This window comes from Pristiophorus japonicus, chromosome 5 (genome assembly GCF_044704955.1).
Source record: "Pristiophorus japonicus isolate sPriJap1 chromosome 5, sPriJap1.hap1, whole genome shotgun sequence".
NCBI lineage: Eukaryota > Metazoa > Chordata > Chondrichthyes > Pristiophoridae > Pristiophorus > Pristiophorus japonicus.
In genome coordinates, this window is record NC_091981.1 from 281,751,712 (window position 1) to 281,774,673 (window position 22,962).

Sequence of the window (22,962 nt, forward strand, 5' to 3'; positions counted from 1 at the left end):
AGATGAGAAGGGAGATTTAATAATGGGAAATGTGGAAATGGCTGAGACCTTAAACAATTATTTTGCTTCGGTCTTCACAGTGGAAGACACAAAAACCATGCCAAAAATTGCTGGTCATGGGAATGTGGGAAGGAAGGACCTTGAGACAATCACTATCACTAGGAGGGGGGGAGGGAAGTGCTGGACAGGCTAATGGGACTCAAGGTAGACAAGTCCCCTGGTCAGGATGAAATGCATCTCAGGGTATTAAAAGAGATGGCGGAAGTTATAGCAGATGCATTCGTTATAATCTACCAAAATTCTCTGGACTCTGGGGAGGTACCAGCAAATTGGAAAGCAGCTAATGTAACGCCTCTGTTTAAAAAAGGGGGCAGACAAAAGGCAGGTAACAATAGGCCGGTTAGTTTAACATCTGTAGTGGGGAAAATGCTTGAAGCTATCATTAAGGAAGAAATAGCGGGACATCTAGATAAGAATAGTGCAATCAAGCAGACGCAACATGGATTCATGAAGGGGAAATTATGTTTAACTAATTTACTGGAATTCTTTGAGGATATAACGAGCATGGTGGATAGAGGTGTACCGATGGATGTGGTGTATTTAGATTTCCAAAAGGCATTCGATAAGGTGCCACACAAAAGGTTACTGCAGAAGATAAAGGTACGCGGAGTCAGAGGAAATGTATTAGCATGGATAGAGAATTGGCTGGCTAACAGAAAGCAGAGAGTCGGGATAAATGGGTCCTTTTCGGTTTGGAAATCAGTGGTTAATGGTGTGCCACAGGGATCGGTGCTGGGACCACAACTGTTTATAGATGACCAGGAAGAGGGGACAGAGTGTAGTGTAACAAAATTTGCAGATGACACAAAGATTAGTGGGAAAGCGGGTTGTGTAGAGGACACAGAGAGGCTGCAAAGAGATTTAGATAGGTTAAGCGAATGGGCTAAGGTTTGGCAGATGGAATACAATGTCGGAAAATGTGAGGTCATCCACCTTGGAAAAAAAAACAGTAAAAGGGAATATTATGTGAATGGGGAGAAATTACAACATGCTGCGGTGCAGAGGGATCTGGGGGTCCTTGTGCATGAATCCCAAAAAGTTAGTTTGCAGGTGCAGCAGGTAATCAGGAAGGCGAATGGAATGTTGGCCTTCATTGCGAGAGGGATGGAGTACAAAAGCAGGGAGGTTCTGCTGCAACTGTACAGGGTATTGGTGAGGCCGCACCTGGAGTACTGTGTGTAGTTTTGGTCACCTTACTTAAGGAAGGATATACTAGCTTTGGAGTGGGTACAGAGACTATTCATTAGGTTGATTCCGGAGATGAGGAGGTTACCTTATGATGATAGATTGAGTAGACTGGGTCTTTACTCGTTGGAGTTCAGAAGGATGAGGGGTGATCTTATAGAAACATTTAAAATAATGAAACGGATAGACAAGATAGAGGCAGAGAGGTTGTTTCCACTGGTCGGGGAGACTAGAACTAGGGGGCACAGCCTCAAAATACGGGGGAGCCAATTTAAAACTGAGTTGAGAAGGAATTTCTTCTCCCAGAGGGTTGTGAATCTGTGGAATTCTCTGCCCAAGGAAGCAGTTGAGGCTAGCTCATTGAATGTATTCAAATCACAGATAGATAGATTTTTAACCAATAAGGGAATTAAGGGTTATGGGGAGCGGGCGGGTAAGTGGAGCTGTGTCCACGGCCAGATCAGCCATGATCTTGTTGAATGGCGGAGCAGGCTCGAGGGGCTAGATGGCCTACTCCTGTTCCTAATTCTTATGTTCTTATGAATAGACTAGGCCCTTTATTCACTAGAGTTTCAAAGAATGAGAGGTGATTTCATTGAAATATATAAAATTCTTAAGGGGCTTGGCAGGGTAAATGCTGGGAGGATGTTTCCCCTGGCTGGGGAGTCTAGAACCAGGGGTCACAGTCTCAGAATAAGGGGTCGGTCATTTAGGACTGAGATGAAGACAAATTTCTTCACTCAAAGCGTTGTGAATCTTTGGAATTCTCTACCCCAGAGGGCTGTGGAATAAATTAAAGATAGAGATCGATAGATATTTGAATAATAAGGGAATCAAGGAATATGGCGAGTTGAAGTAGATCAGCCATGATCTTATTGAATGGCGGAGCAGGCTTTAAAGGAATAATGACTTAATCCTGTTCCTATTTTCTATGTTGTTATGTTACTCAACATAAACAAGGTATCTTCTAACTGTTCCACCACCATTTTGACTATCTGAGCTTGGTAAAAACTTTCACACTTCCTATTCAAAGCCTGATTGCCCTTGATGTATTTTTATTTCAAAGAGCTTGCTTCTGTCTTTCTATTTCCCTCCTCTGTCAGAAGGGCTTTCCAACACAATGGTAGTTTATTCCTTAGGAAGGATATGAAGGCTTTGGAGAGGGTACAGAAGAGATTTACTAGAATGGTTGCAGGGATGAGGGATTATAGTTACGTGGATAGACTGGATAAGCTGGGGTTGTTCTCCTAAGAGCAGAGAAGGCTAAGAGCAGATTTGATAGAGGTGTTTCAAATCATGAAGGTTTAGATAGAGTAAATAAAGAGAAACTGTTTCCAATGGCTGAAGGGTCGATAACCAGAGGGCACAGATTGACGGTGATTGGCAAAAGAATCAGAGGCAACATGAAGAAAAACTTTTTTATGCAACGAGTGGCTTGGATTTGGAATGCACTGCCTGATTGGGTGGTGGATACAGTTTCAACAATAGCCTTCAAAAGGAAATTGGAATAAGACTTGAAAGAGAAAAAATAGCAGGGATATGGGGAAAGAGCAGGGACTAACTGGATTGCACTTCAAAAGAGCCGGTGTAAACTCAGGTGGGCCGAATGGCCTCCTTCTGTGCTCTACTATTCTATGATTCTAAAGCAATGAAATCTTACTGTGCTGTATATACCAAAGAGGTTTCGGCAAAGATTCTTTTTCTTATATATCCAAACGCTCATCTAAATACTCTGGTCTTGAAATAATAATCTATAAATGTTTAACGCGCACATTTAAGTTCCATTGTCCGTTGTTTTAACAAATGCTTTAACCCACTGAAAATAAATGGATTGATGCATCTGATAAAATAGTGAAGATAGGAATTCTGAAATGTCTAATTTTAAAATAAGTTAATATAGTAGTATAATTAAAATAAGATTATTGTTAGTGGCAGCCAAAATAGGAATAATTATTTTTGTTATCTACATCTTGGAATTTATACTATTTACAATGTCAATTGATCAACTATCGATTGTCTTTTTTTTCCCCAAAATGGCAAATGAATGTTTAAAGGTACTGTAAATTTTATTTTTTGCATCTTCTTTAGGCCTCCTCACAACAGTAGTTGAGTGTGCAAGAACACAATACAGTAGATACTAAGGAGCTAATCTAATTAATTAAGTTGGGCATTAAAGGAGAAGAAAATTGTAAGGGAGTTGCTTTTTACTTAAATTGCTGCCTCTTTTTCTGGAACAAGATCAGAAACTTACCTTAAATTTTTGTTTTTAAAATATCATTTTTATTGTTAGAATGGATACCCTCAAAGATTGTTTCTCTTCTGCTAGGCCACGCGTGATGTGAATTATTGAAAACATCCCATGCGTACAGTGGCAGCTCCACTACAAACAGGGGCACAACTTTAAAATGGCCCAAGAACCATTCAGTAGCTGGCTGAAAAACCACACACCAGACTGAGTATATGGGCATCCTAGTAGGGAGGTGATCCTAGGGCCTCACGGCCAGGAATAAAATTTAAAAAAATTTTAAATTAAAGAAATCTAATGAGAATGTTTTCTTTTATAAAATGAAGAGTACTTTGATGCCCCATAGTAAACCCCAAGACTTTTCTTGACCTTTAATTAAACGTTTACCTGTTACAATGAGTCTTCCAGATGTACGTATGTCTTCAGCTTTGAAACTAATCAGCCCTGAATCCTCAATCTTCAAAACGGACAGGGTCAGGGCATGCTTTTTGCCCAGTGTTGTAATCCTGCAGTTAGCTCCTGATTTCAGTCGGATACTATCCTTCAGCCAGGTTACTTCCACATCCTCATGGGACAGCTCAACTTCAAAAGTGCACGTTTCTTTCTCGTGCATCTTCACCTCCTCCAATCCTTTGATCAATTTAATTTTTCTCACTATTTAAACAAAGAATTGTTATTAATATTCTTCGTAATAAATCAGTGATCTACAAAACATTATCAGCAAAAGGTGAAGCATCAAAGAAGAAAGATGAATTTGTGGATACTGAAATTAGATATTTTGGACTCCCATGTATTTATGGGTATGATTAGTTTGATACCTTAGTTAGACTATATCTGGTGTGCAGGATATCACTGAGAAAAAATGGGATTTGAGACCAGTCTTACAGAATATGTCTATCAACTGTATTGGCATGTTCACCCTGATTACAGCGTACAGCGTAATCTTCGAGGGAACCTTACATGCATATATCGTTGCAGGTCACATATGAAGTTGAAATCAAGACTAATTTGTATACAATAAAGTTGTAGCTAGTAATAAATCTTCAAGTTTTATCCATTAATGACAAAACCGCACTAAAATAGCTCTTTTCAAATTTCCAGGCCTACAAAATTTAAATGGACATACCAATACCAAGAAGTAAGAAATATAAATGCAAAGACAAACCTTCTGAGTGAAGTTGTTTTTCCTCAACACAGTCCTAAATGGCTAACCCCTTATTCTGAGACTGTGACCCCTGGTTCTAGATGCCCCAGCCAGCGGAAACAGTCTCCCTGCATCGACCCTGTCAAGCCCTACTCATGGGGGCTGAGAATTTGGGGTGAGGATTCAACTGTATGCATTCCTGCTCATTTTCCTCCTATAAACACGGCAGGATTGTCCAAAAGTGAGAGAATCCCGAAGGAAAATCAAGTTTACTGACTCCTGAATATGAAACATATAACAGTTTGTGCAAAGTGTTATACTTACTTTCAACATTTAATTTTGCTTTTGTCTTTTCATGAAGTGTTTCACAGGAGTAATTTCCACGGTCAGCAATGCTCACATTTTTAATGGTAAGGGTCTGCTTGTTTCCATCCACCTTAATGTCTGTATTTCCATCAGGCTGAATGATGACATTATTTTTCATCCATTTAACTTCACCACAAGGTTTTGAAAGTTCTATTTCCAAAATGGCTGTCTCTTTTTCTTCAACTGTCATGTTCTCCAATTTCTTTTTAAACAAGGCTGGAGCTTCTGTAAAAAAATTTCAATAGAAATTAACATTACTGTAATTTAAAAAACACATGATTAACTTTTAATAAACTGGTTCTTGTTCAAGATATACCGGCTCACATGTTCTGGGACGCGCGGGGACATGGGGTTCATTCCCTGCTCCTGAATGGTGAGTCCCGAGGTTCCACAGATATTGGGCCTCGAAACTCATTACAATGGAGCCAGCACAGTCTCAGAGCACGGACTATCTGGCCGCTGATAAGTGCAAGATCGGGGCTGGAAGATCGGCTATCGATACCGAGAGTGGTGGCAATGGGGTGAGGATGTGTTGGCGGGGTGCTGCGGCTATCGTTACCTTTAATGTGGGGCCTGGAGGAGCACACTTGCTTCTCCGGAGTCCACATTCAGGAAAGTTACTTACCTTCTTAGTTGGCAGGCTTGGTTTCCCTGAATGTAGCCAGCGATGGCACTGGCTTCCTTAGGGTAAACAAATCTTAGCGAAGTGGGCTCAAACTGGCATTAGGCCTCTTATTTGCATATGCAAAGGGTCTAACACCTGCTTCCGACTTGGGTAAAAGACACCTCGTTTGCTCATGTCCAATATGGCGGGTGGCGCACTTCTAGCCAAAAATGTGCGGAGCGTTCCTGGTCGCCATATTATGGCCTTGGTAGTCCGATTAGCATCTGAAAAACTAGTCCATTGATTTTATGCTTAACTGTCTCCTTCAGCCTTCACCTTGTTCCTGGCCTTGTTAACCATTTGAAAGTTCATCTTCACTTTACTACTGAAGGAAACATGTTAATTTTCTATTATAACTGCAAAAAGAAAATTGGAAATATTTTTATTTGATTGAAAAATCAAGGTGAAAGGCTAATACTCACACTGCAAGGCTGAATGGATGAAGCAAGAAAGGAAGGAAGGCAAGAAAAAATAACATTTATCACTTTAGTCACTGTTGTAACATTGACAACATTAACAACTTGTGCATAAGATTCCACAAAGAGCAAATGTGATTCATTTATTTTTGATGATGTCGGTTGAGGGAGAAATTTGGGCCAGGGCACTAGGAGAACACCTAAGGGCCAAATTTGCTCCCGGGCGCAGTGGCAGTTAGCACTGCCGGCCAGCGTTAATGGTACGCTAATGAGTTAGCATGCAGTCGCAGTGGCCACATCAATGCGAGCGGATTTGCCCCCGGAGTTCCGCTGACAAAATGTGGTTTGCGCTGTGCTCCACAATTAGTGCACCGCCGCCTCATCGCCGTGTACTGACCCCTTTGCGCTCTACGGGGGAAATTGCCCAGCGGGAAGCGGGGTCAGCATGGTGCGATGCCAATGACAGCTTCTCGAATCCGAGAAGCTGTGGTGGCTGTGGCACCCCAGCTGCCCTCAAAGGAGAGGTGGTAGCGCCGCGGCGGCCATTTTTTTTCTGTCGGCCAACTTTACACTCGGCCCGACAATGGCAGCCGTTGGCGTGGCCGAGCCTCCAACATGCAGTCTGGCACCCCTCTTGGGTGCCAGGCCGCTGGCCCGGCCGACACTCTCCCAGAGGCTGTCAAGTTCACAGCGGCTCTCCCCTTTAAAAGGGGAGGGACATTGTGAGACGGTAGCGTGATGTGCCACATCCGATCCGCGCTGACATCATCAGCGCCACGCTGATGTGCTGAGCACGGTACTGAGCAGTGCGCCCCGCGAACGACGTGAGAACGCTCTGTTACCTCAACAGCAAGATATTTTTAACTCCACTAAGCAAATTCGAATTATGTGTTACAAACCGAGCGCGGGGCAAATTCGGCCCCCTACTCTTTTACGTCCACTTGAACCATGGGAACAAGTGGGCATGGCCTTGGTTTAATGTCTTATCCATGGACTTTTGACAAAATGGCTGTAGAAAATCGCCTGACTGTTTTACACCCCAGCAATATTCCTTTCCATTGAAGCCAAATTATCACCAAACATGAAATTCAAGACCGTGAAAATCCATCGGGGACTATTTCCCAGTGTAAATGCCGGGTTGTGCCCACCATAGCTGCTAATCCCACCAAAGTTCGCAGCACCAAAAAGCGAGACCAGGAGAAGCAGGCTTTTGGTACTTGGGGACAGTGTTGAATATATGTACAATTGTTGAAGTTCATCCATGTGATCTTTAAATGTCTGCCATTGCCTATCCACCGTCAACCCTTTAAGTATCATTCGCCAGTCGATCCTAGCCAATTCAAGTCTCATACCGTCGAAGTTACCTTTCTTTAAGTTGAGTGTGTATGGGGGGGATGGGGGTGGGGGTGGGGGGGGGGGGGAAGAAGAGGGGGTGGTTGGTTGCCACCTAACTCCCTCCCAGAAATGAATGCATCCCCATCATCATAGGCAGTCCCTCGAAATCGAGGAAGGCTTGCTTCCGCTCCAAAAGTGAGTTCTTAGGTGACTGAACAGTCCAATCCAGGAATTACAGTCTCTGTCACAGGTTGGAAAGACTGTCGTTGAAGGAAAAGGTGGGTGGGGAGTCTGGTTTGCCGCACGTTCCTTCCACTGCCTGCACTTGCTTTCTGCATGCTCTCGGCAACGAGACTCGAGGTGCTATGCGCCTTCCCGGATGCTCTTCCTCCACTTAAGGTGGTCTTTGGCCAGGGACTGCGAGGTGTCGGTAGGGATGTTGCATTTTATCATGGAGTCTTTGAGGGTGTCCTTGAAACATTTCCTCTGCCCACCTAGGGCTTGCTTGCCCTATAGGAGTTCCGAGTAAAGCGCTTGCTTTGAGTCTTGTGTCAGGCATGCGAACAATGTGGCCGTCCAACGGAGCTGGTTGAGTGTGGTCAGTGCTTCGATGCTGGGACTGTTAGCCTGATCGAGGCCACGAACGTTGGTGTGTCTGTCCTCCATGGGGATTTGCAGGATCTTGTGGAGACATCGTTGGTGATATTTCTCCAGCGATTTCAGGTGTCTCTGAGCCATACAGGAGGGTAGGTATCACTACAGCCCTGTCGACCATAAGCTTGGTGCCAGATTTGAGGAGCTGATCTTCGAACACTCTCTTCCTCAGGCGCTGGCACACTGGAGGTGGTGTTAAACCTCGTCGTCGATGTCTGCCCTTGCTGATAATAGGCTCCCGAGGTATGGGAAGTGGTCCACGTTGTCCAGCGCCACGCCATGGATCTTGATGACTGGGGGGGTATGCTGTGTTGCGGGGTCAGGTTGATGGAGGACCTTTGTCTACATCCTACTCACCCCACACAGTCCCCTTTCTGCAGTCTCCAGGGATCTGCTTTGAAAAAATTGAAGATAAAATTATGTCCTTCTCTTCGGAAATCCAAGCTTTGAAACCGACCTGGTCCCCAGGCGAGTCTTACTTCTGCAAGGAGTTAAGCAAGTGCGTCTGGTGTGACAAAACACTACAACGTGACACAACTAAAGATTGGGACGCAGGAACTTTAGGCTTCCAGAGTCCTTACACGCACCCACCCCCGCCCCCTCACCTTCCCCTCCCCGATATCAATAGTCTTGTAGCAGCAGGTGAAGGTTACATCCCTACACGGCCATTACAGAATCCTTGACAAAGTTGGAAGTCAACACATCTGGGTTCTTGGTGAGTTTGTGGCCATTCCAGCAGACTCCCACTGGACTTGTGGTGAAAGTCCACCAGCACAGGCATGGAATATTGGGTAAAAGACTTCTTTAGTTCAAAATCCAACTTATGTTTCCTTATGTCTGTACAGTAGCAGTCACTACCTTTTCTTTAAAATAGCTATTAAATGACTGAAAACAGATACCTAACTGTTATATATGTAAACTTGTATTCATTTTGTACAGCCACCAGAGGATTCATCCCCTGGATTCCAAGGGATCCCATAATCTCTTGGGAGCACAGGTTGGCTTCACAGGTTGGAGAGGCACTCTGGAGACCTGCAATAAAAGACTACAGTCACACTTTACGTTGAGCTCACAGTGTTCAGTCTGACTCTTTCTCCATACTCTACAACCGGCGACGAGATACAGATAGCGAACCCAAAGATGCAGGGAACAGTGGCATCCTGGAGAAATTCTCGGAGAGAGATGGTTGGGAAACTTTTGTGGAGCGTCTCAGCCAATACTTCGTGGCCAACGAGCTAGATGGGGAAGACAACACTGCCAAACGAAAGACGATCCTTCTGTGGGGCACCAACGTATGGTCTCATGAATAATCTGCTCACTCCAGCGAAACCCACGGAGAAATCGTACGACGATTTGTGCACACTGGTCCGATTGCATTTGAACCCAAAGGAAAGCGTTCTGATGGCGAGGTACCGGTTCTACAAAAGGTCTGAAGGCCAGGAAGTGGCGAGTTATATCGCCAAGCTAAGACGCCTTGCAGGACATTGTGAATTTGAAGGACATATGGAGCACATGCTCAGAGACTTTTTCGTACTTGGCATTGGCCACGAAACCATACTTCGCAAACTTTTGACTGTAGAGACCCCAACCTTGAGTAAGGCCATAGCGATAGCCCAGACGTTCAACGTCACCAGTGACAATACGAAGCAAATCTCTCAGCACACAAGTGCTGCTACAAGTACTGTGAACAAAGTGATGTTGTTTTCGAATCGTAACGTACAGGGCAGGTCACACATACCTGCAGCTACACTTCCGCAGATGTCTCAGAGTCCACCATCAAGGGTGATGAATGCAAGGCCATTAACACTTTGTTGGTGTTGTGGGGGTGATCATCGTTTTCATTCATGCTGATTCAAAGAGTACGTTTGCAAGGACTGTGGAACAATGAGACACCTCCAACGAGTGTGCAGGCGAGCTGCAAGGCCTGTTAAATCTGCAAACCACCATGTTGCCGAGGAGGACAGATCCACGGAGGATCACGACGAACCAGAGCCTCAGATCGAGGAGGCAGAGGTATAAGGGGTGCACACATTCACCACGAATTGTCCCCCGATAATGCTGAATGTTGAACTGAATGGACTCCCGATATCAATGGAGCTGGATACAGGTGCGAGCCAGTTCATCATGGGATAAAAGACTTTCGAAAGGTTATGGTGCAACAAGGCCTCAAGGCCAGTCTTAACTCCAGTTTGCACGAAACTAAGAACTTACATGAAAGAATTGATACCTGTAATCGGCAGTGCTACCATAAAGGTCTCCTACGATGGAGCGGTGCACAAGCTACCACTCTGGGTGGTACCGGGCGATGGTCCCACGCTGCTCGGCAGGAGCTGGCTAGGAAATATACGCTGGAACAGGGACGACATCCGAGCGTTATCGCCCGCTGACGACACTTCGTGTGCCCAAGTCTTAAAACAAATTTCCTTCGCTGTTCGAACCAGGCATCGAGAAATTCCAAGGAGCAAAAGTGCAGATCCACCGAATTCCGGGGGCGCGACCCTAAATCACAAGGCGAGAGCACTACCGTACATGATGAGAGAAAACGTAGAGATTGAGCTAGACCGGCTGCAATTTCACCGATCAAGTTCAACGAGTGGGCCAGTCTTATCGTCCCAGTCCTGAATCGTCAGAATCTGTGGCAATTACAAAGTAATTATCAATCATTTCTACCTGCAGGACCAATACCCACTACCAAAGGCCGACGACCTCTTTGCAACGCTGGCGGGAGGAAAGATGTTCACGAAGCTGGATCTGACTTCAGCCTACATGACGCAGGAACTGGAGAAATCATCGAAGGCCCTCACCTCCATCAACACGCACAAAGGTCTTTTTGTTGATAACAGATGCCCATTTGGAATCGGATCGGCGGCGGCAATATTCCAGAGAAACATGGAAAGCTTACTGAAGTCGGTCCCACACACCGTGGTCTTCCAGGACGACATCTTAATTGCAGGTCGGAACACAGTCGAGCATCTGCAGAACCTGGAGGAGGTTCTTAGTTGACTCAACCGCGTGGAGCTCAGGTTAAAATGCCTGAAGGCGGACAGCATCAGGCCCACCAACGGGAAGACGGAGGCAATCGAGAATGCACCAAGGCCACAGAACGTGACGGAGCTGCGGTCGTTTCTGGGACTCCTGAACTACTTTGGTAACTTCTTACCGGATCTCAGCACATTGTTAGAACGACTGCATGTCTTACTACGAAAAGGGGACGAATGGGTTTGGGGAAAAAGCCAAGAAAATGCCTTTTTAAAAGCGAGATAATTGTTATGCTCAAACAAATTGCTTGTATTGTATGATCCATGTAAGCGTTTGGTACTAGCATGTGATGCGTCGTCATATGGCGTCGGGTGTGTAGTGCAACAAGCTAATGATTTCGGGAAACTGCAACCAGTTGCTTATGCATCCAGGAGTCTGTCTAAGGCTGAGAGAGCCTACAGCATGATTGAGAAAGTAGCGTTAGCGTGTGTCTATGGGGTAAAGAAAATGCATCGATACCTGTTTGGGCTAAAATTCGAATTGGAAACTGACCATAAGCCACTTATATCCCTGTTTTCCGAGAGTAAAGGGATAAATACCAACGCATTGGCCCGCATCCAGAGATGGGCGCTCACGTTGTCTGCATACAACTACGCCATCTGCCACAGGCCAGGCACAGAAAACTGCGCCGATGCTCTCAGTAGGCTGCCATTGCCCACCACGGGGGTGGAAATGGCGCAGCCCGCAGATTTAGCCATGGTTATGGAAGCATTTGAGAGTGAGCAATCACCCATCACTGCCCGGCAGAGCAAAACCTGGACAAGCCAGGACCCCTTATTACCTCTAGTCAAAAGCTGTGTGCTTCACGGGAGCTGGTCCAGTGTCCCAGTGGAAATGCAGCGCAAAGATGAATTGTCTATATAGGCAGCTGCCTTCTGTGGGGCAATCGAGTAGTGGTCCCCAAGAAGGGCAGAGACACCTTCATCAATGACCTCCACAGTACCCACCCAGGCATCGTAATGATGAAAGCGATCGCCAAATCCCACGTGTGGTGGCCCGGTATCGATGCGGACATAAGAGACCTGCGTTCACAGATGTAACACATGCTCACAGTTAAGCAATGTACCGCTAAGTTTATGGTCTTGGCCCTCCAAACCGTGCACGTCGACTATGCAGGCCCGTTCTTGGGTAAAATGTTCCTCGTGGTTGTAGACGCATACTTCAAGTGGATTGAATGTGAGATAATGTCGGCTAGCACGTCCGCTGCCACCACTGAAAGCCTGCTGGCTATGTTTGCCACTCGCAGCCTACCCGATGTCCTGGTGAGCGACAACGGGCCATGTTTTAGTAGTGCTGAGTTCAAAGAATTCATGACCCGTAACGGGATCAAACATGCCACATCTGCCCCGTTTAAACCAGCGTCCAACGGTCAGGCAGAGAGAGCAGTGCAAACCATCAAGCAAGGCTGAAGAGGGTAACTGAAGGCTCACTGCAGACTCGCCTATCCCGAATCCTGCTTAGCTACCGCACGAGACCCCACTCACTCACTGGGATCCCACCTGCTGAACTGTTCATGAAAAGAGCATTTAAGACAAGGCTCTCGTTAGTTCACCCTGATCTACATGAACAGGTAGAGAGCAGGCGGCTTCAACGAAGTGCATACCATGACAGCACAAATGTGTCACGTGAGATTGAAATCAATGATCCTGTATTTGTATTAAATTATGGACAAGGTCCCAAGTGACTTCCCGGCACTGTCGTGGCCAAAGAGGGGAGCAGAGTGTTTCGGGTCAAACTTTCAAATGGACTAATTCACTGGAAACACTTGGAACAAATCAAACTCAGATTCATGGACTATCCTGAGCAACCCACCTTGGACCCTACCGTTTTTGATTCCCCAACATACACACCAGTGGCAACTGGCACCACGGTTGACCACGAAGCAGAACCCATCATCCACAGCAACCCAGCAGGACCCAACACACCAGGCTGCCCAGCAAGGCCAGCTGCACAGCAGCCCAGCGAGGGCTCAACAAATGATTCAAGAACACCAGCTTTCACACCGAGACGATCAACCAGGGCAAGAAGGGCCCCAGATTGACTCACATTGTAAATAGTTACACTATTGACTTTGTTGGGGGGAGTGTTGCTTTATATGTAAACTTATATTTACTCCGTACAGCCACCAGAGGGCTCATCCCCTGGAGTCCCAAGGGATCCCATAATTCCTTGGGAGCACAGGTATTTAAGGAGGCTTCACAGGTTGGAGAGGCACTCTGGAGACCTGTAATAAAAGACTACGGTCACACTTTACTTTGAGCTCACAGTGTTCAGTCTGACTCTTTTTCCATACACAACATTTGTCATGTTTGTAACTTTCACATAACTGTAACCCTTATGTAACAACACTGTACACTGTATACACCTGAGTAATGCACACCTTGACCACAGGGGGTGAACTTGTGGGAGACACTCCTCACCTGGTCATCCAGGTATATAAAGGGAGGTCCCACGCAGGGTCAGCACTTCTTGGTCCTGGGAATAAAGGTTCAGGTCACGTAGTGACTTTGTCTGCAGTACATGCCTCGTGTGATTCTATAGTAAGGTGTAAGGACACCACAACACTAACCACCTGAGTATGCTTTCAAAAAATGCCTTCAACCAATATTTTAGGAGATTGATCCTTAGAGAATAAATTGTTGTTTAACTCTACCACGTGCATCATTCTCGGGATAGTTGCTAACAAATGAAGTTTGATTCCTCACCTTGAACCTGAAGGTTGGCTGTTGTTTTAACGTTTTCAGCTTGTGCAGAAATTTCACATGCATCCTTTAGTATTAGGTTTGTAATAGTCAAACTGTGGTTGGTTCCTTCACATGATATGACATACTTTACACTTGGTTCAACTTTGATTCCATTCTTATACCAAGTAATTGCAGCATCCTCATGAGAGACACTGCATTTAAAGATGGCGTCCTCTCCTTCCACAGCCACTGCACTGTGAAGCTCACTTGTAAACTTAATAATCTTTGGAACTGCTCAGAATGAAACAAAAGTTTGCACATTGAGGATTGGTCAGTCTTGTCTTTTCAGCTACTAATAAACACTCACAACACACATCATCAGCATAAACCTCTATTTGTAGAGTCTGCTTAAATAATGTGCTGGGAACATTTTAAGTGGCGGTGGATGTAGCTGTTTTATCAATAACATCAATTTATCAGGATGGTACTACAGGAAGATTGTTATGAAAGGAGCAAAAGACAGGATATGAGATAAAAACGTCTGGACACAACCGGAGCTGATCTAGCCACAAGTTCAGATACTATGGCTTATAATTATTTTTTGGGGCACAAAATGCAGGAAACTGAAACAAACCAGGCTAAACTATTCAGTTTTGGTGGAATTAGGAGGTATTAAAAACTAATGGATCTAATTATAATTTTATCTCAGTCCACTTTAAGCTGGTATGTTTCAGTTGGGAATTATTTCATCTAAACCAAATATGCTGAAACTAAACATTTAAACCTTCTCAGGTATTCTTTGTTTAAACTAGTTTGAATTCAGGTTCATTTTTCTACAGATAAGAGGGAGCATTTCCCTCTGACGCTTTTGGCAGGTGGAGACAGGACAATCGGGTGGGGAAACCATCCCACCAGGGCTCCACTCATTCTATCCTTGTAACAATCTTCCACTGTCACATCAGTCAAACACGACCAAATAAGGTGGCAATGATGAAGTGATATATATCAAATTTATCATCATTAATACCATGGATGCACTGACCAAAGGAATTCCTGTACACTATAGGCATTGACATTGCCACGGCCAGTAGAGGCCTTTTAAAATTAGCAAGGTTACCAGAAGGACTGAAATCGATTGGTATCTCACTCTTGTGTTTTGCTTCAGTTCTATCAATGGATAGATGCTTTCCCTGACCTGGAGTACATCCCCCTTTAAGCTGCTGCAGGTCCTATAGTAGCAGGGATTTTCCTGCATCAGACAGGTGCCCCGGGCTGGCAAAAATCCTCCTGGGAGCTCACAAAAAATATTTAAATGGGGCTAACAGTGGAAAGTTTGCCAGCATCAACAATGCAGCTGGTGAGCAGGCAGAAACTCCCCCTGCCACATAGCTGCAATATCTCTGGGTCACTGATGCCTTGATTTATTTTTGTTATTGCACAGATAAATACTTTTGCTGTCAACTGAGTACATACACTGACAAAAGCATTATATAAAGGAGATACTTCCGGTTCAAAGTACTCCTCCAACCATGCTCCAAACAAAATATATAGCTATAAAAATATTCAGGCAGGATAGAGCTTTCCTAGTATCTGCAGATTGATGTGAACTTCCAACCCCACTGAAAGGAATACAGTTCTTAGAGGAAACAGGCAGCCCCTTCCCATCAGTGATACCATCAGAGCAGTTTTGGTGAGAAGACCCAAACCGACATGCTTCAGTGACACCAAAAAATTACATTTTACAAATGGCAAGACATATTTTTCTAGCTGTATTTTTCCAAAAGAACTGGGGAGGAGTATACTCAACAGAATATACTTTCCCATGAATTTCATTCCCCTTCAAATGTTACTATTTGCACTATTGCTAGTAGTATCTTTCATTTATAGAAAGATTTTCATTTTTTAAAAAGTGACTTAACTATATTAGCAATGTTATAGTTCTGTGTAGTCAAGAAACACAACTCAGTACAAATCATGGGATGTGGCGGATCTGAACCTATTGTTCATTCTAAATTATCTTATCTGTGGGGATTTCTTTTTACAAAGTTAGATTTTTCAGATAAAAACTGAAAATGTTGGAAACACTCAACAGGTCCTGCTGAGTATTTCCAGTATTTTCTGTTTCTGTTGCAAAAAAGTATTAAACTTTGTTTCTTATGCAAAATTCACATTTTCAGTCATAAGATGGCTATGAATATGGCAAGATTGTTAAGAATATTAACACAGAATGATTAACTGTGAAATCGTAGCCTTGATTACTAAAGCTCAGGAGGAAGACCAATTCAGCTAACTCTTCTGTTGGTAAAATGTTCAACTGTGACAACATTTGGTTGATAAAGTAGATTGAAAATTGAACAAAGTATTACCCTTGGTGGTCAATTTAGCAGTGGTAACATCATCCTTTGATTCGCACAGATACTCCCCCTCATCCTCAATGGTTACTTCAGAAATAGTCAAACTTCGCTTCTGACCATCTGCCTGTATTTTTAGCCTGCGGCTTGGTTTGATTTCTGTTCCATTTCGTCGCCATAAGACGTCACCCTTTGCTTGATTTAGTTCACACGTAAGCACAACTGTATCATTGGACAGGGCATTTACATTTCCCAGCTTCGTTGTGAACAAGACGGGTAACTCTGCGAGGAAAACATAATTCCTGAAATCATCTTAAGCCAATCAACATTTTCATAAAATAAATTGCTTTCTGTTTTTCCACTCTCTTCCCAAGAGTATTCACTCATATAAGCACTGACTTTTTTCCCCCCCGAGGGTATTACTACTACTTACAATATTACAATTAATAGCTCGGAATCAAAAAATAAAAACAAAAAACTCAATTTTAGGTGAAAAAATTCTAAAAATATACTTTCAACAATCGTTGGGAATTTCCTCAAGTATTCTCCCAAGTGGCTGCCATAACCTTCAATGGAAGATAAGCGGAAACTACAGATACAAAATTACAGCCACCAATTAGGAGAACCCCGGAGGAAATTGTCGGCATACGATTTTAGGACTAGCAATCTCCCGTGGCGTTGCACACAGGGACGCAAAACGAAATGTGGTATTCAGGTCAAGCAGCATCAGAGAACAGTGGTATAATTGGGACAAAGTGGGGGTACAAGGAAGAAGAGACAAATAGAAGGGAGGGAGGGAGGAAGAGTGAAGGAGGAAGAGAGAAATGGGTGAGGGGTTATGGGGTGGAGGGGGGAGGGAGACGTGAGATGGGGACCCGTCCCCAATATGAGAATAAGACCCATGACCCATGTTTTCTTTAGAATACTTTGGTTAGTAATTAGAATGAACTATACTATACATAATTATACAAGTCACCAAATAAAACAAATACTCACAGTCTGATAAAATAAAATCCTTTTCACTAGAGGATTGATTATATGAAAAAGAGCAGTTAAATTTCCCAATGAAATAAGGAGTTGATGTACTTCTGATGTGATACCAAGCCACACCGATCAGGATGGCACCAGGTTCCATCCCTGGTCTGTATGGAGTTATCTAATCTCAGCTAAGGCTACAGCTGGAACAGGAGTAAACCATGCAGCCCCTCAAGCCTCTTCCTCTGTTCAATTACATCACAGCAGATCTGTACCTCAACTTCATTTGCCTGCATTTATTTCATAGACTTTACCGAACAAATATCTAACGATCTCAGTTTTCAAACTAAAATAAGGGAAGAGAGAATTAGGTAGAGAAAGGAAACAAAAGGATTGGTTCCTCACATGGACAAAATTCATTTAGATGTTGCAACGAATACAAGAATTATTAAAGAGACAAGAAATGCTGGGTATCTTCTCAGTCAGTTACTAACCTGTAACCTGAATGTTGAAGGTCATTTTCTCTCCAGCTGCTTCACATATGTATTCACCTCCATCTTTTGACTCCACATTCTGAATGATAAGCTTTCGAATTTTACCGTCAGATTCAAGTTTCATTTTTTTACTCCGACTGAGCAGTTTTCCATTTCTGAACCATTTGACCTCGGTTTTGGACTGTGCCACTTCACAGCTGAGAATAGCATTCTCTGATTGTTGAACCTTCACCTTCTTCTGAACTGAATCTTTATTGGCAAATACTGCTTCTGGTTCTGCAATCAAGAAAAGTTAAATTGGTACTTTGGAGAGAGAAATGGCAGAGATAAATCTAATCAGTGATTTGAGCTCAAAATTAGCAAAGGGTTTGATATTGAACACCAATTTAATAATGCATTTAATGTACAAAAAAAAGTGAATTTTGGAAAATAATCTCCAAATTGGCCCAGAATTCATCACAGCCTTTGTTAGGGGACCCAAACTACCACTTCAGGTCAGAAGGATGTCGCAAAGCTCATTATAAAGATGAAGAAACACATTCAACACCAAGAAGGAGGGGAGATAATAGGAATCAGACATGAGAAACCTTTTGAGGATATTATGGATGAGCCATAACTTTCTCAAGCTAAATATTGGGAAAGCTGAAGCCATTGTGTCTTTGGCCCCGACCACTAAATCAATCAACCAACATGAACTCAGCGAATGGCGGTGCAGGTTCGAAGGGCCGAATGGCCTACTCCTGCACCTGTTTTCTATGTTTCTAACTGTTTCAGGCTTAATGACCCTACTTGCAACCCTTGGAAACTTATCTGACCACAGTGATGAATTTCCACCCCTAGCAGAAATATTGCTACCATATTCATAACATTTCCGACCTCCATTCCTAGCTTAATCCCATCTGCCACTGAAACCCTCATACATACCTTCATAAAATTCAAACGATTACGAAAGTGCTTTTCCTCCTTACCAGCTTCCCATCCTCTTTCCTCCACAAACTGCAGTGTATCCATAACTCTGTTGTTCACATTAGAATCTCAGAATGATAGAAATTTACAGCATGGAAGGAGGCTATTTGGCCCATTGTGACCACGCCGGCTGACAAACAGCTATCCAGCCTAATCCCACTTTCCAGCTCTTGGTCCGTAGCCTTCTAGGTTACAGCACTTCGGGCCCAAATTTCCCCAGCTGCTTAGAGCGGCATCGTTAGATGTGGTGCGCCGACTGCGTGGTGGACAAAACGTGCCGAAAACTTACTGGGATAATTTGGCCGCTCCTGGATCCCTGTGGTCCCGTGGCATGGCGCTGCAAAATCTGCGGGAGGCGGAGCTTGGGTTGCACTTGCTCAGCTGGTGGCGGGGGCAGGGCTTAGGCCCAGCGTGTCTTCGAGTGCCGGCAGAGGTACGCATGTCCGTTTGTGCGCGCGCATGCGCAATGCGCGTTGAAGCGTGCGCGCATGCTCAATAGGTCAGGAACCTTGGCAATCGGCCATTTAAAGGGAGAGCGTCCTCAGTGCATCAGCAGCATTGGCAGTGGACCTATTGGAAGGTAAGGTGTTAATATTGATTTTTGGGTTGCTGAGGGAGTGGAAAGGAGTGCTGCATAGGTGCATGCAAGGTGAGAACTGTGTTTTTTCAACATTACTTGAGTGTGAATCCGATACACCAATGATGCAAGAGCGTGCAACAAGAATGAAGAACTTCTTGCATGAGGAAGTGGAGAAACTAGTCATTGTCATGAGGACAGATGGCAGGAGCTGGATATCAATAAGAGTGGTCCCACAAAAGTTCCTCTCAAAGAAATGAGGAGACGTTGGAACCTAGTTGCAGAAGAATTCTCCTCAGGAGAATACCGCAAGAACTGGAAGCCACTGTAAAAAGAAATGGTAGGACGTTGGTCAAGTAGTGAGTGTAAGTATTATCTTGAGTTTTAAATGGAATTGCCATTGTTACTGTGATCATCTGTATATGTCCCATCCATCAGAAGCTCACCATGTGGCAAAAATTCTATTTTCATCTTTGCAGAAGAAATTGACCGACAACAAAAGGGAGAGAACTAGAACAGGAGGAGGGCCGCCAAATCTGCACCAACTATCACCCCTGGAACAGAGGGTCGCTGCCTTGCTGAGTCACACCTGCAGAAAAAGTATCAGCTCTGCAAAGCTGGGCCCACACATGAGGATGAGGGTCAATCATGAAAATGCATCGTCGCCCTTCAAATCAGCCTGCTGACTGGTCTGCTACACGTGAGATTACTCAATCCACCTAGGCTGCCCCCTCCTTTCCTGTTAACCATTTGACTGATCTGTTGCATTTTGCAGAAGAAGATAATCCTGAACATCCTGAAGATCAATAAAAAGATCCAGATGCGTCCGCTCCAGACCAAGGTGCGTGGGGGGAGGAGGGGTCCATGGATCTGTGATCACGGGAGAATGCTGATCGTGATATGGATCAGTCCATGGTAGAGGACATCACTTTGCCAGACACCTCCAAGAGCTCTGCCACGACATTCCTTGGTTTCACGCCTTCCGAGGTTGTGGGTCCCAGTGGCGGTGGTGGAATGCAGGTAGGAACACCCAAGGTCCCACTGTCCCAGCCTGTGCCTCGCACTGGAGGGGTGCCGCTAGGCAGACCCATGGTGAGGGGAAGGAGAAGCCGACCAGTCTCTCCTGAGGTGCAGCCTTCATCAGATGTATATCAGGTTATGTCATTGGGTCAGGAGACCGATGCCCTTACCCGATCACTCGTGGCCACAGTCAGTGGGGTGCATGATGAGGTTACAACACTGTAGGGAGAAATATCAGCACTGAGACGGGAACTGAGAGTGGGTATGTCAGGGGGAATGCAAATGATGGCAGAGGCCATGAGGGAGCTAGCTGCTGCAATAAGTGCACACAGGCCTAACAATCAAATGCCACTCCCACTGCAATCCCCACACCAGTTGAGACCCAATCCGCACCCCCAGCCCCCCCAACCATCATCACCGCCCCCATGAGGAAGTGCACATTCCCCGATATGTGGGTGAGAGCCTTTCTTTGCTATTGTCCTTGTTGTTGTTCATGTTGTTATGGAAGTGCACTGTAAACTTTCCAATAAAAGATTTTTTGCATTAAAACTGAATCATGTTCCATTATCACCACACATTTAGGAACTGTAAAAAAAAATCCCTCACCCCTACAGTCATGCGTGCCTGCCGCCCCGAGCCCTGGCCGAAGGGCTAGCCGGTGCGTTCTGCAGTCGGCAAGGCAGGACTGCTCCATTTTCAGTAGCTGATTTATCTTTTATTTTTGATGATGTCGTGAAGCTGTTGTGCTGAATTGTTTTGATGTTGTGCTGGTGTTTAGTGCTTTAGAATCCTCTAACTCACCTTCCTGCTGCCTCCCCCCCCCCCCCCCATCTCTGGCTACCTACACTGATTTCTTAAATGTAGGTAAGGTTTTTCTGTGCCTACAAAAGTGGCCACATACACTGGCCTAAGTTAGTTTGGAGTAACTTTTAGTTGGCCAAATTTGCTTCTATGGCCAAAACAGGCTAGTCATGCCCCCTTTTGGAGAAAAAAAACGATACTAAAAAAAAACCTAACTAACTGACTTATGCTGGAGCAAGTTAAATGGGGAAATTAGCGATTTTTAAGTTACTCCAAAAAAAGCTACTTGCTCCAAAAAAAAGCAGGGCAACTCCTGGGGAAATTTGAGCCCCTCAAATGCATATCCAAGTACCTCTTAAATGTGGTAAGGTTTTCTGCTTCTACCACCCTTTCATATAGTGAGTTCCGGAACCCACCACCTTCTGGGTGAAACCATTTCCTTTCAAATCTCCCTAAACCTATTACTTTAAATCTATGCTCCCTGGTCGCTGACCCCTCTGCTAAGAGAAATAGGTCTTTCCAATCCACTGTATCTAGGCCCCTCATAATTTTATACACCTCAATTAGGTCTCCCCCTCAGCCTCCTCTGCTCCAAAGAAAGCTTATCCAATCTTTCCTGATAGCTAAAATTATCCAGTCCAGGCAACATCCTCGTAAATCTCCTCTGTACCCTCTCTAGTGCAATCACATCTTCCCTGTAATGTGGTGACCAGAACTGCACGCAGTATTCTAGCTGTGGCCTAACTGGTGTTTTATACAGTTCAAGCATAACCTCCCTGCTCTTTACTTCATGCCTCAGATAATAAAGGTAAGTATCCCATATGTCTTCTTAACCATCTTATCTACCTGTCCTGCTATCTTCAGGGGTCTGTGGACATGTACTCCAAGGTCCCTCTGTCCTGTACACTTCTCAGTGTCCTACCATTCATTGTGATTCCCTTGCCTTGTTAGCCCTCCCCAAATGCATTGCCTCACACTTCTCTGGATTGAATTCCATTTGCCACTTGTTCTGCCCACCTGACCAATCTAATGATATCTCCTAGCAGTTTCCGGCTTTCTTTTCATTATCAACCATACGACCAATTTTTGTATCATAAGAAAGAACATAAGAAATAGGAGCAGGAGTAGGCCATACGGCCCCTCGAGCCTGCTCCGCCATTCAATAAGATCATGGCTGATCTGATCATGGACACAGCTCCACTTCTCCACCCGCTCCCCATAACACCTTATCCCTTTATCGTTTAAGAAACTGTCTATTTCTGTCTTAAATGTATTCAATGTCCCAGCTTCCACAGCTCTCTGAGGCAGCAAATTCCACAGATTTACAACCCTCTAAGAGAAGAAATTTCTCTTCATCTCTGTTTTAAATGGGCAGCCCCTTATTCTATGATCATGCCCTCTAATTCTAGTCTCCTTCATCAGTGGAAACATCCTCTCTGCATCCACCTTGTCAAGCCCCTTCATAATCTTATACGTTTCGCTAAGATCACCTCTCATTCTTCTGAATTCCAATGAGTAGAGGCCCAACATACTCAACTTTTCCTCATAAGTCAATCCCCTCATCCCCAAATCAACCTAGTGAACATTCTCTGAACTGCCTCCAAAGCAAGTATATCCCTTCGTAAATATGGAAACCAAAACTGCGCGCAGTATTCCAGGTGTGGCCTCACCAATACCTTATATAGCTGTAGCAAGACTTCCCTGCTTTTATACTCCATCCCCTTTGCAATAAAGGCCAAGATACCATTGGCCTTCCTGATCACTTGCTGCACCTGCATACTATCCTTTTGTGTTTCATGCACATGTACGCCCAGGTCCCGCTGTACTGCGGCACTTTGCAATCTTTCTCCATTTAAATAATAACTTGCTCTTTGATTTTTTTCTGCCAAAGTGCATGACCTCACACTTTCCAACATTATACACCATCTGCCAAATTTTTGCCCACTCACTTAGCCACTCCCTAAGTCCAAATACACCACATCCACA

The 22,962-nt window shown here is 44.5% G+C and overlaps 1 protein-coding gene across 32 annotated transcripts in view; it reads right to left on the reverse strand.

The window, feature by feature from the left end:
* The window catches only part of LOC139264722 (obscurin-like), a 571,531-nt gene that overhangs the window by 467,554 nt on the left and 81,015 nt on the right, over nucleotides 1-22,962 (reverse strand). For 31 of the 32 annotated variants that reach the window (XM_070881694.1, XM_070881707.1, XM_070881701.1 and 28 more), the window contains 5 exons: nucleotides 17,613-17,888; nucleotides 16,159-16,425; nucleotides 13,814-14,083; nucleotides 4,959-5,225; nucleotides 3,878-4,144 (listed from right to left, as the gene is read on the reverse strand). In XM_070881694.1, coding sequence (XP_070737795.1) covers nucleotides 3,878-4,144; nucleotides 4,959-5,225; nucleotides 13,814-14,083; nucleotides 16,159-16,425; nucleotides 17,613-17,888 — 1,347 coding nt within the window. The remainder of the gene's footprint in view (nucleotides 1-3,877; nucleotides 4,145-4,958; nucleotides 5,226-13,813; nucleotides 14,084-16,158; nucleotides 16,426-17,612; nucleotides 17,889-22,962) is intronic. The other variant, XM_070881692.1, reaches the window with a different exon arrangement.